Genomic DNA, 14,418 nt, shown 5'->3' on the forward strand with positions numbered 1-14,418 from the left:
AGAATCAATGTTATTTGTGTGTAATTCCAGGTACATCATATAGTTCTCAAAGTTTTTTTATATTTAAATTCAGGAAACCCTGTATATTTAAAGGAATAGAAATTTTAACTTCTTACTTAGGAGTATCAAATAGTAGCGTTTCCTAAAAATTTATAATAAACATATTGTCAATCTTCCCAATTCTTAATTGAAAACGCACAAAGATCTATACATTAACGATACAAACTACGCGATTTTTGTTTTAATTGAATATATTTATAACATTTTTTCATTCGTTCTTATCAAGGAAAATCAATTAGAACTTTCCTCTTTCTTTCTTCATACGAATATAACTGTCTATACAACTGTTTATTAGTTGCAAATATTGCTGTCGATTTTGTGGTTACGAATGTTAGTGTACTCGATCGTATTAGCAATCGAGTACACTAATCTATAAGCTAAGATTGTACTACTTAACTAACTTAACATTGTATTATTTAATATTCAGGCGGCAACATCTTCCCAGTTTTGTTATCCCGCCGTGTTCAACACGTGACGCAATGTAAATTATAACGCACAACCTTGCCATTTATAAATCGGTAAACACCTTTTTATTTAACTCAGAAATGAGGGCGTTAGGACTTGAAATGGGTAGAGAGCACGAATAATCACGACATATGAAAACCGTTGCCCGATCTTTCTGTGGCTTCATTCTTTTAACAATCATGTTCCTATCAAACAGCACGTTGTCCCGCTGCTCAGCATCGGCTAATATAAGTACCCTACCGGGTATCAGACGCGAGCGGATTATTTCCAGCATTTCGAGTGTTTCCTTGGCATCCGTTTTTCCTGTTACATAAATCTGAAAAGAAAAATTTATTGCAGAAGTGTCAAGTATTTTCTCACAAAAGCACTGTTGCTAGTGACAGATAAGAAGCAGAGACATGCACCTGTGTTGGATGATGGTATTCGATCAGTGCTAACATCATTTGTGGACATGCAGCCGGACAGCTCACAAGTTTGTTGCCAAACGCGCACAAGAGTTTTTCAGCTTTATTCCTGAGATCGTCACGATCTAAGTAAATCGCTAAGCGCAGCAGATTGGAACATGCGACTGAATTACTGGACGGCAACGCACCGTCATCAGCTGCAATCAAGAATATTAAACACGATTAGAAAGTTTTGAAGAGCTATATATCAATACTACGATAATAGATATGTAGATAATAGATAGATATTCAACAAACAATATTATTTCGAATGTGACAATCTTAAATTTGCGATAAAGATATTTAACAATTTAAATTATGAACTAAAATTATTGGAAGAGCAGCCAAACATACAATCTTTTGTCCGTGTAAGTATCGGGGACTCCTCGGCCATAGCGAAGTACCCGCCGTCCTGCGAGTCCCAGAACAATCGATCTTGAATATTTTGTAGCTCTTCAGCAAACTCGACCCAATGTGGATTAAAAGTAGCCTCGTACAAGTCGAGTAATCCCTTCACGAAGAATGCATAATCCTCATGGAAGCCAAATATCGGGGTGCTCCTATAAATCGTATCATAGATTTCGCATCGTAATACAAATTGATACAGAAATAAGACAATATTTACCTCTGTACAATTTTGTCGTCTCTTCTGCGGTAACAGCTACGAAGTAATATACGTTTCTTTTTGTCAAACAGATATTTTTCCACAAATGTGGCAGCTTCAGTGGCTGCTTCAACATATGTCTTATTTTTTACAGCTATTCCAGCACGCGCAAGACCACTTATCATAAGACCTATAAATAGATCACAAATTAGATGTTGCAAAAACGTGTTAGACGTACGTCATGACACCCTTCACGGCGTAATTACACAAGCTTCACTCATTTAAAATTCATTACCGTTCCATGCTGTGACCATCTTGTCGTCCAGTTGAGGCCACGGTCTATGTGTTCTGTCTTCAAACAATATAGTACAAGCTTCCTTGAGATGTTTTTGTGTCTCTTCTACGCTAAGCTTAAAATGACTAGCAGTATCTTCAATTCCTGCCTGCATCGAAAATACATTTTTGCCTGTAAGCTCGCCGTGAGGATCCTGCATTGCAGAATAATCGCATTTACAAATTTTGTTTTACATTCCTTGTTTTATATTTTCGATTATAAAACATACTTGTGGGCTTTCTACATTTCCCTCCTTTCGCACTGAGAAGTGTCGGCAGATAAGGTCAAAATATGTAACATTGTCCTTACCAGGTACTTTCTCTTTTTTCAATAGAGTTTTAAGTCTATCATAGGTCCAAACATAAAATGCGCCTTCCCGTTTCGCTGTGGCGTCGGACGTAGGTAGCGAATCCGCATCCTCTGCACTGAAGAAACCACCTTCCTGAATAATGTACATGCTGTAAATATTTTATATCCTCCCACGTTTGTTGCTATGTGCAACACGTTTGATTTCAAAAAGTCTAAGCGAGGAAAAATATTTCTTGTAAGTTGGAATAAGCATTGTATCTGGGGCAAACATTTAACATAGCACTAATCGAATAAATAAAAAGTAGTATAATACCATGTGTTGCAGAATACGTAGGACGTACGTCGCGATGTCGTCTACGATATCGGAATAAAAAGAATCTTTCGTGATGAGGTAAGCGTCGGCGTAGCATTGTATTAATTGAGCTTGATCATAAAGCATTTTCTCAAAATGAGGCACTTTCCATCGAGCATCCACAGTGTACCGGTGAAATCCCTAAAAGATAAACAAATTTAAACTATTTAATTTTTTTCTCATGTTGTAATAGCAGAAACGAAAATATAAGTCCTACTTTTCCTATGTGATCGTGAATTCCACCGTAAGACATTTTCTTCAAGGTATTCAGACATGCATTTAAAGTCATCTCAACCAACATGGAAGAGGTGCTTAAAACGTGCATACTGAGAAGAAAATTCAAATTGCTCGGTTCAGGAAATTTCGGTGAGTTCGGGTTAAGAGCGGACGAACTGCCAAATCCACCGTATTCCGAATCGTATATGTTCATTAGAACGTGAGCGCACAAGAAAGCGCTATCAATCGTGGGAACTCCGTCGTCCTGTATCGCAAAATCAATAAATAAAATACAATATTAAAATAATTTAAAGTTTTTAAATAGTATTTGCTCACTTTTATATCCTCTCTGCTCGTTGCTAATTCCTTTAAACGTTCTGATATAGTAGTGGCAGATTTGACTATTTTGTCTTTTCCATCTGCCCACTGGAATAAAAGAAATTATTTACATACCTAATTTTGTTCTACAACACGAAAATCAATTTAATTCCTACAATTATATAAAAATAAATTAAATATAAATTTTAAATATAAATATTTCAGATAAAAGTATCGTGTATTATGTGCATATACCTCCTTCACAATTCGTGTCAAATACAACGTAAACATTGCAGAACTGAAATAGGTTCCACCTGTTATCGGCATTAAATCCGGTGTCAGGAAAATACTTAGTGGCCAACCACCATGACCTCTCAATCTCTATCAAATGTAGATATCTTTGTCAGTATATTCATCAAAGTTAATATATTATATAATTATTAAGCATTTATAACAAACTTGTGTTCGCTTAGCTTATTCTTACAATACCAAGTATATATATATACACACACACACACACACACGCGCGCGCGCGCAAATTAATAAACGAATATGTATTTCGCGTAATACGAGGCAATAAATTTGACACTTGCCTGAATAAACATCATGCACATCATGTCGATATCGGGCCTTTCTTCTCTATCCACCTTGATATTAACATAGTGCTCATTCATGATTTTTGCGATTTCTTCATTCTTAAACGACTCCTTTTCCATCACGTGGCACCAGTGACACGTAGAATACCCGATCGACACAAAAATTATCTTATTTTCCTTCTTTGCCTTTTCCAGAGCTTCGTCACACCACGGATACCAGTCCACAGGATTTGTCGCATGTTGCAATAAATACGGCGACCTCTCCGAACCCAAACGATTTGTCTTCACTTCAGGCTTCTCTTTCTCGCTGTCCTGTCGAGATGTTGACGGCACCTTGACGGACGACAGAAAAGGCGGCGCAGTGTGGTAACTTAATCTGGATTTTTAAAAATATTTGTTAATAAAGCTTTAAACTTTAATTTTTTTCAAATAGTGATTAATATACTAACAAAAATAATAAATACAATAAATTAAATAATTGCATGCATGTATAATTGTCTTACTTCTTCATTTTGCACTCAACAATGGGGAGTAGAACACTTTCAGCGAGATAAAAATTTTTCCGATAATTGTTTATTCCTGTACTGTACTGTTCCTTGGACAGCTTACATATGCAGCGAATTATTGTTGACGAATTACATCTTCCCGAAATCATAACACGTTTCACACAGAGAATACACACAGGAAGAATAAATCTGCATAATAAATATCAAACATTATTAGATAAACAGTAATATAATAGCGTTTGTTCATTTACAGAATGCAGGCGATATTAAGTAACTTTTCAATAAACAGAGAGAATTTAGAAGAAAAATTCTAATTTACATTTACATTCAATAAAAATTTAAGCAAAAAGTTCTTCCTTTTTATAAAATTGTCTAACCAGCAATTTTTTGTTTAAAGTCTTTTAATTGAAAATCAAATGCTACAGAGTACATTTTTTTATTGTATTAGTCTTCCAATAAAATATAATGATAATATGTTTAGTATGCAATTTTCATGTTGATTAATAGTCAGCTGTCAGATACAGTTCGCTTATGTATCAGTCAACTTAACTGTATTTAGTGACTGCATGATAATTAATCAACGCACTTAAAAAAAATATTCATGAGATGAATAAAAAACACTATCTACCACATGTCAAATTGTATATTACCTAATATCAGTTATTTTTATTAATTAATGATACTAATATTAACTAATGACACTTTTTATGAATATAAAAAAAGTAAGTCAATTAAGTAGATTGGATTCCATTTCCTATTTCCGATTTTTTCTCTTTTTCATGATTTTACATATCTCCATAAATTATTACAATATATTGCTATTCAACAACTTCAACAAAATAAATGCAAAAACGCATATTTATTATGGCAGAAAGATGCAAAAATTTATTTTATTTTTACAACATTCGAAAATCGACTTAAAATTACAATATTTTTAATCTTTGCATTGTGTGAATATATTAAAATTAATATACATGTATAAAATTACATGTATATAAGAATAATTTGTGTATATTAATTTTACACACAGATATTAATATACAAGTACAAAATTAAGGTACATGAATTATTCATATACATTTGAAATAAATAGCTTGAGTAATGCATTCTCGAGCACATACAGAGTGGCTCATTTCGATATTTATTTCATTTAAAAAGGTACATCGAATTTAAAACTTTCGAATTGGAAGTAAAAACGTATCAAAGATCCATCGAGAGGTAAGTGCTTTATAAGATATGATGGTCGCAGAGGCCGCGGCAGAAAGTCAATGTATTTAGAAGTACCCGCGAGGAGAGCGGAGGTCAAAATTCGCGGGGGCACCCGGTATAAGGTGCAAGTACAAAAATATGGCGGAACTACGTTCTACGAGCGGTTATCGCGCGACAGATCGATACTCGCGGGACGATATTCGGATGATCGCGAAAATCGCTCGAAGTCGCGTGCACCTTGCAACAAGCGTTTGGCCAGCCTTTCAACGGCAACGATTAGATAAGAACATGCGATAACGGCGACACGCGTTACATACGGGGACTCGTGAGCATCCGGTCCAGGCAGATGGAGATTCGTCGCAGTCCTCAAAAAATTCTCCTAATTCACTCGTCGATTTGCGAGAGGGCGCGGCGATTGTCGGAGTAATTGCCGCACGCTTGACAACATGCGTCGGACGGAACTGTCGGTAGCTCGGCGGTTCTCGCGACACGCACGTGGTCTAGTCACGTCACCCGTCACGTCACGTGAACAGGCACATTACGACACCCGCCGTGCCACGAAGTGGTATATAGAAAAATGTAAACGAGAGATACGTAAATGATTTTTCAGAAAAAAAGTAGAATGTTAAAAACCAGTAATAAATCTGCAATTATAGAATTTTTTAGAACTCAGCCATGTTCTTGAAAATATCAAATTCTTGAATTTTGAATGGAAATTAATCAATTAAGCAATAACAATAATATAAGCAGTAGCAAATAAAAGATGTTAATTTCTTTACTGTCTATGCTTTACTGTTAACTGTTTTTCTACATCATTAACTCGTGCAAACAGGGATCATGAATGAGAAAATGTCTTCCTATTCTATTATTAATACCTAATAATAATAATGTAGTGAGTAATAATAAAGAGAAATTATATTGATAGTTCAATGGAATATGTCTATTATATTTTTCTACTTCTAATATAAATTAATTTCAATTTCAGTTTATTAACACTTTACTTTCTCTAGTTCTTTAGTTCTAACTTTAGTTCTAAGAATTAAAAAAAGGACAAAGAATAAATTTAACTGATTGTGAGATCTACATTTAGTCTACATTGATAGAAAGAGCAACTTTAAATTTTGTGTTTAGTTAATCTAATTCTTTTTTTTAATTGGTAATTAGTTCAATCCTAAAGGAAAAATTTATACTTGTATATAATTCTTTGCCTCTAATCTTTTATCTATATACGTTAGGTGACAAAACATTTATAACAAAACTCTCTATGTTATTAAAATAATATTGCTAACTCAATCGCTGATTAACAGATACAACACATCCTTTCGCTTTAAATAATCTTAATGTTAATAGCTTATGATGTAATAGCGTGTGTTATAAAAATATTGAATATCTTTAATACGTCAACGTTGTAAGACGCAATAAATGAACAAATGCAGCGCCAATTGGCGAGACTCAAGTGAACAGAAGGAGAGAGATATCATATTTCTTTAAAAACTCAATATTTTCAATATATTCTCGATACTTTCTCTCTCTCTCTCTCTCTCTAAATATCTCGTTCATCATTTCGAGTACGAGATGCAAAAAGATGAAAACATACAAAAATACGATCCTCTTACCTGACATAACATTAACATTTTAATCGGTAGGATCCACATGTTGGAAACTACGGCTACGTCTCGCGATTAACAGATCAATAAGCATCAATGATCTAAAAGGCCTATGCCACGTGCAACTGCAGCTGTCATGCACTATTTACGTTTCAGGAGGATCCACAAACGTGGGCCAACGTGAACAAACGTGGATAAACCGCTCGCCGTAAACTCCACCGCCGTCCTGTCGACCGATCGATAGACATCTATAACCGTGCGTTCCGAAAAACATTCTTTTGCGTCATTCCTTTGCACTATTATGGCTCTGGCACACTAGACGCGATAAGCGACGAGCGATAAGCGACGAGCGATGAGCGATATCCAATAAGAGTTCTGCTTTTTCCAACATGGCGATGAAATGTTCGAAAATGTAGAGCTCTCATTGGATATCGCTTGTCGCTTATCGCGTCTAGTGTGCGAGAGCCATTATGGCTCCAGCAGCCAGCGCGATTCTGTCGCGCGCGACGCGCGATGTCCAATGAGCGACCGCCTTTCCGCTCATCTCTGTACGCCCATAAATTTATCCTAACTTAACTAATTCAGCAATCTGATTGGTGATGTCCGTTTCGATCTATGCGCATCTGGGACTCACTCTACGCTTTGGTGCATGTATCAGACGATCGCCAAAAATCGCCTAATATGATCAAATATTAGGAAATAATACTGATTATAATTTTAAAAATAGTTTAAAATTTCTTAGATCCAATATTTCAAAAATTTTAAAAATTGCCGAATTTTAAAGAATTCTAAAGTTGTAAATTCAAAGGTTTTATTATTATTTCAGGAACTGATTTCAAAGAAAATTTAAAAATTCTATGTTTTTTTCTGAAAAGAGAGATTTAAAAACAAAGAACCAACGTTTGTGAATAGAGGCCAGTCTCACCTCGGCTGCGTTCCGTTTCAACGCATGATGCGCATTATGCATTATTCGTCCTTGTTTAACGTTTGACAAACAAGGATGAACGATATGCATCATGCGTGAAACGGAACGCACTCCTACTCAATTGTTAAATATTTTGGTAAAAAAACTTAATTGCTCAAGTATTCATATCCCTTTGGTTTAGCGATAGCCTAATGTATGCTTGGCATTCTTTTTTTTCTTTTACAAGCAAATTAAAATTTCCATAGATGTTCAGAAGAAATCTTCCCTCCCATGGGTACGACCTTGTCGTGGTGGGAGGGCTCAGTACCCCCCGAGGGCTTGAATGCTTGTGGGGGAAGCTAACTGTACCCATTGCACTTATTAGGAATTGGTTTTTATTCCTGCACTGCTGCACTAGTGCAATAAGTAAGAATGAGAAAAAATATATTTGTCTTATTCTAACTTATTGTACCAGTGCAGCAGTGCAGAAATAAAAAACAAACCTATTACACGTCGTCGATCGTAAAATTGTGGTTCGTCGCGCCGCGTTAACGCGGTTCGGGAGTGCCGACCGATTGAATTGAAAACGAACCGTAGCCGGTTTGTCGCGTCGCGCGTTTACTTCGAGAGTGCCGAAGGCATTTTCATCCTTTAACAAAAGGATTAAGGCATCCTTTAACAAAAGGACTTTTTTACAATTAATTAGTCCTCGCGCGATTGTAACTTCAATAATCGCGAGTGTTTTTCACGAGTGTCTTGTGACAAGAAAGAACAGACTGTTCTGAGAGGAGGAGGAGGTCCAGGAAGGGCATCGGGCATCAGCGGAGCAACCTCGGGGTAAATATTTTTTATTTGCACAAATAATTTTTATTATTTATTTATTTTAATATATATAATATAATATTTAATATATAAATTATAAAATTTTCAAAAATATTCATTATTTTAAGCACTGTTTTAATTTGAATCTTATATTTGTGTGTTACAGTATCATCGCAGCTTCGTGGCCGAATAACTCCGCTCGTTGCGCATCGGATCGGTGAGTGACAATTTTTTTTATTGAACAACGAATCTATGAAATTTATATTAAATGTTTCTTTATGTATTATAAATAGTATATAAATGCGATTTTTCATAGATTCGTTGTTCCAAATGTTTTTTGTTTGCATTTTTTCGTAGTGATATACTCGATTGTGTTACCCGGTAAATTTTTTTGGTCATTTTTATTAAAACGAGTATAAATGTATATATTTAAATTATCTGGCTGTCATGCAGCTAGAATGAATTTGGCCAGGATCAACGAAAGGTGAGTCCAATCTGGTCAGAAGAAAGAAAAAGAAATATTAAAAGTTGAGTGTTAAAAATTAACGTAGGTAGGTAGGGATACGGGTAGGTAGGGATGTGTGAATAGTTAATGAATAAATTGAAATAAACGGGTAGGCAGGAAAATCTCTAATTTTAAGTTTTGGCGGCTATTCTTTAATTCCTAGCAGTTACGAAAGAATGGGGAATTTATTTTTCGACGTTGATAGCCCTGGTTCGGGAATTTTCTCGTTTCTCGTCGTAAACGCAAAATCTCAAATATCAATTTAGTGTTCGAATTGAGTTAGCTGCTTCTTGCTTCTGTCCGATCCGACACTTTCCAAACAATGCGATAGATCGTCGCGGAACGCTTTTCGTTCATTCACATCGGCAATTTCGCCAGAGGAAATTCGGGGAGGAGAATATATCGTGATAACCGACAAGAATGGCGGCTGTACACCGGGAAGCGATACAAAAACAGATTCAACAGGACTGGGCTAACCGCGAATACATAGAAGTGATCACTGGCAGTATTAAAAAGATCACGGACTTTCTTAATTCTTTCGGTAATTCGCCATTAAATCCTTCAATCTCGAATTAAGGTCTGGTCTACAATACATGGAGTAAGCAAGGAGTAAGAAGTAAAAGTAATGCAAGGTCTACTGCTCGGTCTACAATGTCAGTAGGAGTAATGGAGTAAGGAGTAAGAGTAACAATTAACCAATTAAAAACCGGGAGTAAACGAAATGGGCAAATCTCATTTCATATTTCTTACTTCTTACTCCTACTCCATTACTCTTGCTGATATTGTAGGCCGCGTGAGCATAAGAGTAAGAAGTAAGAAATATGAAATGAGATTTGCCCATTTCGTTTACTCTCGGTTTTTAATTGATCAATTGTTACTCTTACTCCTTACTTCGTTACTTCTGCTGATATTGTAGACCTTGCATAAAGTAATTTCCTTCTGCGCTGTGATTAACCGAGTGCTAAGAAAAGCAGGAGTAGGGGTAAGACAAAATGAAAATTATTTTGCTTACGCCTTTACGCCAGTTTTCTTACACTGGATTAACCCTTTTACGCCTAGTCGTACTTCTCACTCCATGCTTACTCCAGCTATTGTAGACCAGGCCTAATACTTTTATCTTTATGTTTTGTGTACAATAATATCATTTTTTTTCAGACATGTCCTGCAGGTCAAGAATAGCAGTCCTTAATGAAAAGCTCACGACTCTTGAACGAAGGATAGAGTACCTTGAAGCATGTGTGAGTGAGAGTATTTTCATTATTTATGTGTTAATTATTCCATAGATAGTAATCTGTTCTTATCGTACATAGAGCACTTCTCTTGGATACATTTTTGTTTTTTTTCCATTCTTTACTTTATATCGATAGTTTCATAATAATGTTTGTTTGCTTGACAGGTCACAAAGGGCGAAACACTGACGTAATACTTCCATGTGTAATACAACATCTTTTTACAATCCTTTTTATTTCCTGCACTATAATCTAATAAATACATGATAAAAGCGAAAGCTATGTATTTCATATCTTCTTGTATCATCGATTATACAATAAGACTTGACCCCATTTAACTTGTACATATCAATGGTACTAATCTTTTTTCTTTTCTGTACATGAAATATCTTTATTCCCAGGGTCTACGTCCCCTAGGATCCTTAACAAGGGTAAAGTCCCAAGGGAAAGTGGTGAATTGTTGACGCACCCTTACATCCTTTTCACGTATTGGGAGAGGATTCCAGTTGTTCAAATCGCCATACTTCTTGATCGCGGACAACGCTAACAATATAACTGTAAATTGATAAGCGAATTTACCATCTTTCTGCCAACGATAGCAAATTCCACCTGTGGCTAATGCTGCAACAAGCAAACAAAATAAAATACGACAATTATTCCTATAAGTCTGATTTATAACTTCTGATGACAGTTCGATATTGTTATAGTGTCATATTGCGTACATATTATATGGCAAAAGATTTGCGTAACAACAATGTGACAATACTGAACTGTCGTCAAGAGTTACAGAATAGGCCTAATTCACTAATATAAGTTTATATAGGCTTTTCGTACAGGCTAGAATGTAACTGAGATAGCCGTCTTTCCCCCGGAGTTTCGTCGTCGTGTACGCCACGGAGGCAAAGGTGGCGCACATGGCAGTGACAGGTACTACCCAGTAGGACAGGCAATTTGCTGTACTCCAGAAGCCCGCTGTCTGAGAGAGGAGTATGGAATCGTATATGCCCACCCCGAGACTAGCGGCGAATCCATATTTCGTCAGTCCAACTATCTTTTCAAACGGCTGCTTGCCCTCCGGGGCATTGCTGTACTTCCAATTATTCCAAAAATATGTTATTAACATGGTTAAGGCTGAAAAACAGATGTGAGCGTGAGAATGCACCATACACAGTAAAGAATACAAAAAATTTTTTTATGTAAGGGGGGGGATTTTAAAGATGCTTCTGAGCATCGATATTTAACTTAGCAACTGTGTTTCAAAACTGACGAAATTGTCAGCAAACAGTTCATATGAATATTAAATTAATAAAATTATTTTTAGTGTCAAGATCCACTGTAGACCAAATATATGATCTTAACTTTATCTACATGTTTAAAACATTTATTGGTCAAAGAATTAACTTACTACTATTGTAAAAAAAAAATTTTTGGAAACTACAGGTCTACACAACATTTTTGTAGTCAGTCAAGAATTCTGCTAGATTTCCAGTATTTCAATTTTAATGACAATAAGCAAAATAGATTGACAACTACAATGTGTATGAAATGTACAAGTATCTACTAACAAAATTTGATTAATCGTCTGATTTAATTTACTGCTTACTAATGGCAATATCATGTTTGTGATAACAATTATGAGCACCAATCTATGATAGTAGATAATGTTCATTTTCACCAATGTAGATTAGCTTAAATTTGGATCAACTTCCTTTGTATTTCTAATTTTTAATTCTTTTCTAGAACTGGAAGATAAAGTTAAACTAAAGTCATAGTTAATTTACATTGGTGGAAATAGATGAGCCTTTGGCTCTAAGATCTGAGCTTTGATGTTAATTAGTCTAACTCCAAACTTTAAATTTGACAATCGAGATCTGATCAGGTCGTTTAAACCTCAGGGGTTAAAACTTGTGATTTAAAGCAGCATCGAGGAAAACACTTTTTACGAGGGGAAAAAATGACGCAGCTTAGAAATCGGAGCAAAAATAGAAGCTTGACTTATTGCTGCACTTACTATAAGTCGAAGTTTGGGCAACAATTAAAATTATTTGTTTAGATCTTGAGTGACAATAGCATCTTGTGAACTACATGCGTTTACGGCATATCTTTGTCGTAAATCGACAACGGCAAATGTGCGCGCGCGAGAGAGAGAGAGAGAGAAAAGCGTCAAATGCAAAAACGGAGATGTATATTCTAGTCAAGGGTATGACATAACATCAGTAGCTAAATGTATATATACATTTGTATACGCACCGCAAGTCGTAGGTCGAACCTCGCCGACTCAATTCGCCATAAAGCAAAAAGCAGGCAGTGGCACGTTGGCCAGCAGGTTATGTCACACCGTGATTGGAAGATACTTTAAATATATATTGTATATTGTAATGTGCGTGTGCGAGTTTCACACAGGTTTACTCGTTCCACTGTGCTTTAAAATAAATTTGCTGCTGCAGCTGCCAGTAAAAAGATGTACAGTTGGCAGTAGTGGAAATTACAGGCATTTTGTTTTTCTTACTATGGAATCAGCTGATAGGAAGAGGGCGATTTAAATTTGTAAATTGTTAATTGCAAAACTTATAAAACTGATCGTCCCTAATCCAATTTTTAACTAAAAAATTATTTATTAATTAAAAGTATTATATTTTACATAAATATATTATATATTTAATAATTTCCTGCGAAAATGGACAAGGAAATGTATGTATTATAATATGATTAGTTTAAAGTTTTGCCGTTGGCAATTCATAAATTAAATCGGAGATATCTATAAAGTTACAATAAGAGAAATAAATTTTTATTACTTGTATAAAAATAATGTTTATTTACAATATAAGATATATTTGATAAGTAAATGTTTCAACATTGACTAGATTCAAAAATATATCAATTCATGCCTGCCAACTGCAAAATTGAAATTTCTCCACGTGGAGGAACGAAGGACGGAATTCATTGTCAAAAGGGTATTTAGATCCCTGTCAATTATAATCGTTTAATAATTATAATTCGATTGTTGTGTTTACATAATCATTACGAAATGTTGCGCACGACTACAAGACAAATACAGGTGCATATTCGAATACGGTTTTATTAAAAGTTTTTAGCTTATACACAGCTTAAACTTTTAACCTGTCTGTTTCGTAAGCATTTCAATTTGTTGCTGTTTTTAGGGTATAACAATCGCTTCTTTACGGGCATTTAGCGCACAGGCGAGTACCAGTCAGCCCTCAGTGAATACTAACGTTCCAGGTCTCAGTGAGAATGTTGTCAAAATACCAAACACAAGTAAGATTAAACATGGTATTATTTTGTATTCACTGAAAGAGAGGTTTTAATTTAAACCTAAAATTTATTTAGCTGTAGGACCCAACGCCTCTAAGGATAAGGAATACAAAAATCCCGAGTACTTCTGCTATCACGTGGCTTCGTTTGGGGAAGCAGAAGTGGAATTGGCAAAGTACAGATTACCAGCACCATCTAATAAGAGACAGTAAATAAACGATAGAATGAAGACTCATGAATCATAGTACGAACGAAATAGTGAATTTAATAAGTTGGGAAAATGTACAAAAAGAGATGGCAATAACAAGCTGTGTGTTCAAAACTGTGTTACGTATTATTTAAGAAAAATATGTTTAATATATCATTTAGCTGCATGAGATCTCTCATTGTTTTCACTCCTAAAAATGAAAATGCGTTTTATTGGGTGTCATTGAGGATGCTACTTGTAAAATGTATGAAAACAAACATTGTGTAAAATTTTTTTCATTCTTATAAAAATTTTTCTTAGAATTCTTCCAAATTTAGATCAGTATTTTATTTTTTAAAGTACTATTAACGCACAAAAAGGGTATTAAATTTTTGTACATTTTTTATTTATTTTATGATTAAATGTTGTTTATGCTAGTAAAATGTAAAATATTGATGAGATACGATTTATAATTGGAA

General features: G+C 35.0%; 4 protein-coding genes across 8 annotated transcripts; 2 read left to right on the forward strand and 2 right to left on the reverse strand.

Moving 5' to 3' along the window:
• Window positions 1–233: 233 nt before the first annotated feature.
• Window positions 234–7,265, reverse strand: LOC105833198 (spermatogenesis-associated protein 20). 4 transcript variants are annotated; one of them, XM_036288284.1, is made up of 14 exons: window positions 7,029–7,265; window positions 5,730–5,912; window positions 4,201–4,392; window positions 3,695–4,073; window positions 3,357–3,482; window positions 3,120–3,209; window positions 2,785–3,048; window positions 2,529–2,708; window positions 2,136–2,348; window positions 1,868–2,060; window positions 1,594–1,762; window positions 1,323–1,528; window positions 930–1,126; window positions 569–841 (listed from the first exon to the last, which is right to left on the reverse strand). In XM_036288284.1, the coding sequence occupies exons 3-14, from the start codon at window positions 4,350–4,352 to the stop codon at window positions 569–571; spliced, it is 2,442 nt and encodes an 813-aa protein (XP_036144177.1). In that variant the 5' UTR covers window positions 4,353–4,392; window positions 5,730–5,912; window positions 7,029–7,265. The 4 variants fall into 4 exon arrangements, with proteins under 4 accessions (XP_028045883.1, XP_036144177.1, XP_036144176.1 ...); XM_036288283.1 differs by lacking the exon at window positions 5,730–5,912; XM_036288285.1 differs by lacking the exon at window positions 5,730–5,912 and having other exon boundaries at window positions 7,169–7,256.
• A 2,211-nt stretch (window positions 7,266–9,476) lies between these two features.
• LOC105833204 (probable protein BRICK1-B) lies at window positions 9,477–11,144 on the forward strand. The gene is made up of 4 exons (XM_012674753.3): window positions 9,477–9,791; window positions 10,406–10,488; window positions 10,647–10,684; window positions 10,881–11,144. Exons 1-3 carry the CDS (start codon window positions 9,671–9,673, stop codon window positions 10,671–10,673), a joined length of 231 nt encoding a protein of 76 aa, XP_012530207.1. The 5' UTR covers window positions 9,477–9,670; the 3' UTR covers window positions 10,674–10,684; window positions 10,881–11,144.
• On the reverse strand, window positions 10,685–12,944 carry LOC105833202. Of its 2 annotated transcripts, none has more exons than XM_012674749.3 (3): window positions 12,730–12,944; window positions 11,314–11,610; window positions 10,685–11,100 (listed from the first exon to the last, which is right to left on the reverse strand). In XM_012674749.3, the coding sequence occupies exons 2-3, from the start codon at window positions 11,600–11,602 to the stop codon at window positions 10,871–10,873; spliced, it is 519 nt and encodes a 172-aa protein (XP_012530203.1). In that variant the 5' UTR covers window positions 11,603–11,610; window positions 12,730–12,944; the 3' UTR covers window positions 10,685–10,870. The 2 variants fall into 2 exon arrangements, with proteins under 2 accessions (XP_012530203.1, XP_012530204.1); XM_012674750.3 differs by lacking the exon at window positions 12,730–12,944 and adding an exon at window positions 12,491–12,667.
• Window positions 12,945–13,395: 451 nt separating this feature from the next.
• LOC105833203 lies at window positions 13,396–14,126 on the forward strand. Its single transcript, XM_012674752.3, has 3 exons — window positions 13,396–13,537; window positions 13,641–13,755; window positions 13,828–14,126. The coding sequence occupies exons 1-3, from the start codon at window positions 13,508–13,510 to the stop codon at window positions 13,962–13,964; spliced, it is 282 nt and encodes a 93-aa protein (XP_012530206.2). The 5' UTR covers window positions 13,396–13,507; the 3' UTR covers window positions 13,965–14,126.
• Window positions 14,127–14,418: the final 292 nt, after the last annotated feature.

The sequence above is a fragment of the Monomorium pharaonis genome, chromosome 6, assembly GCF_013373865.1.
Source record: "Monomorium pharaonis isolate MP-MQ-018 chromosome 6, ASM1337386v2, whole genome shotgun sequence".
Lineage (NCBI taxonomy): Eukaryota > Metazoa > Arthropoda > Insecta > Hymenoptera > Formicidae > Monomorium > Monomorium pharaonis.

What these genes read in the sequence shown, in the direction of transcription:
- LOC105833198 (XM_028190082.2), bottom strand. Translation starts at nt 4,352, where the DNA reads ATGATTTCGGGAAGATGTAATTCGTCAACAATAATTCGCTGCATATGT. An exon ending in TGTGCATGATGTTTATTCAG is followed by an intron (nt 3,483 to 3,694) that starts GCAAGTGTCAAA and finishes TACATTTGATAG; the next exon opens with AGATTGAGAGGTCATGGTGG. An exon ending in GATGGTCACAGCATGGAACG is followed by an intron (nt 1,763 to 1,867) that starts GTAATGAATTTT and finishes ATCTATTTATAG; the next exon opens with GTCTTATGATAAGTGGTCTT.
- LOC105833202 (XM_012674749.3), bottom strand. Translation starts at nt 11,602, where the DNA reads ATGTTAATAACATATTTTTGGAATAATTGGAAGTACAGCAATGCCCCG. An exon ending in TCTCAGTTACATTCTAGCCT is followed by an intron (nt 11,101 to 11,313) that starts GTACGAAAAGCC and finishes TGCTTGTTGCAG; the next exon opens with CATTAGCCACAGGTGGAATT.
- LOC105833204 (XM_012674753.3), top strand. Translation starts at nt 9,671, where the DNA reads ATGGCGGCTGTACACCGGGAAGCGATACAAAAACAGATTCAACAGGAC. An exon ending in GGACTTTCTTAATTCTTTCG is followed by an intron (nt 9,792 to 10,405) that starts GTAATTCGCCAT and finishes ATTTTTTTTCAG; the next exon opens with ACATGTCCTGCAGGTCAAGA. An exon ending in TAGAGTACCTTGAAGCATGT is followed by an intron (nt 10,489 to 10,646) that starts GTGAGTGAGAGT and finishes TTTGCTTGACAG; the next exon opens with GTCACAAAGGGCGAAACACT.
- LOC105833203 (XM_012674752.3), top strand. Translation starts at nt 13,508, where the DNA reads ATGTTGCGCACGACTACAAGACAAATACAG. An exon ending in CGACTACAAGACAAATACAG is followed by an intron (nt 13,538 to 13,640) that starts GTGCATATTCGA and finishes TGCTGTTTTTAG; the next exon opens with GGTATAACAATCGCTTCTTT. An exon ending in TGTCAAAATACCAAACACAA is followed by an intron (nt 13,756 to 13,827) that starts GTAAGATTAAAC and finishes AAATTTATTTAG; the next exon opens with CTGTAGGACCCAACGCCTCT.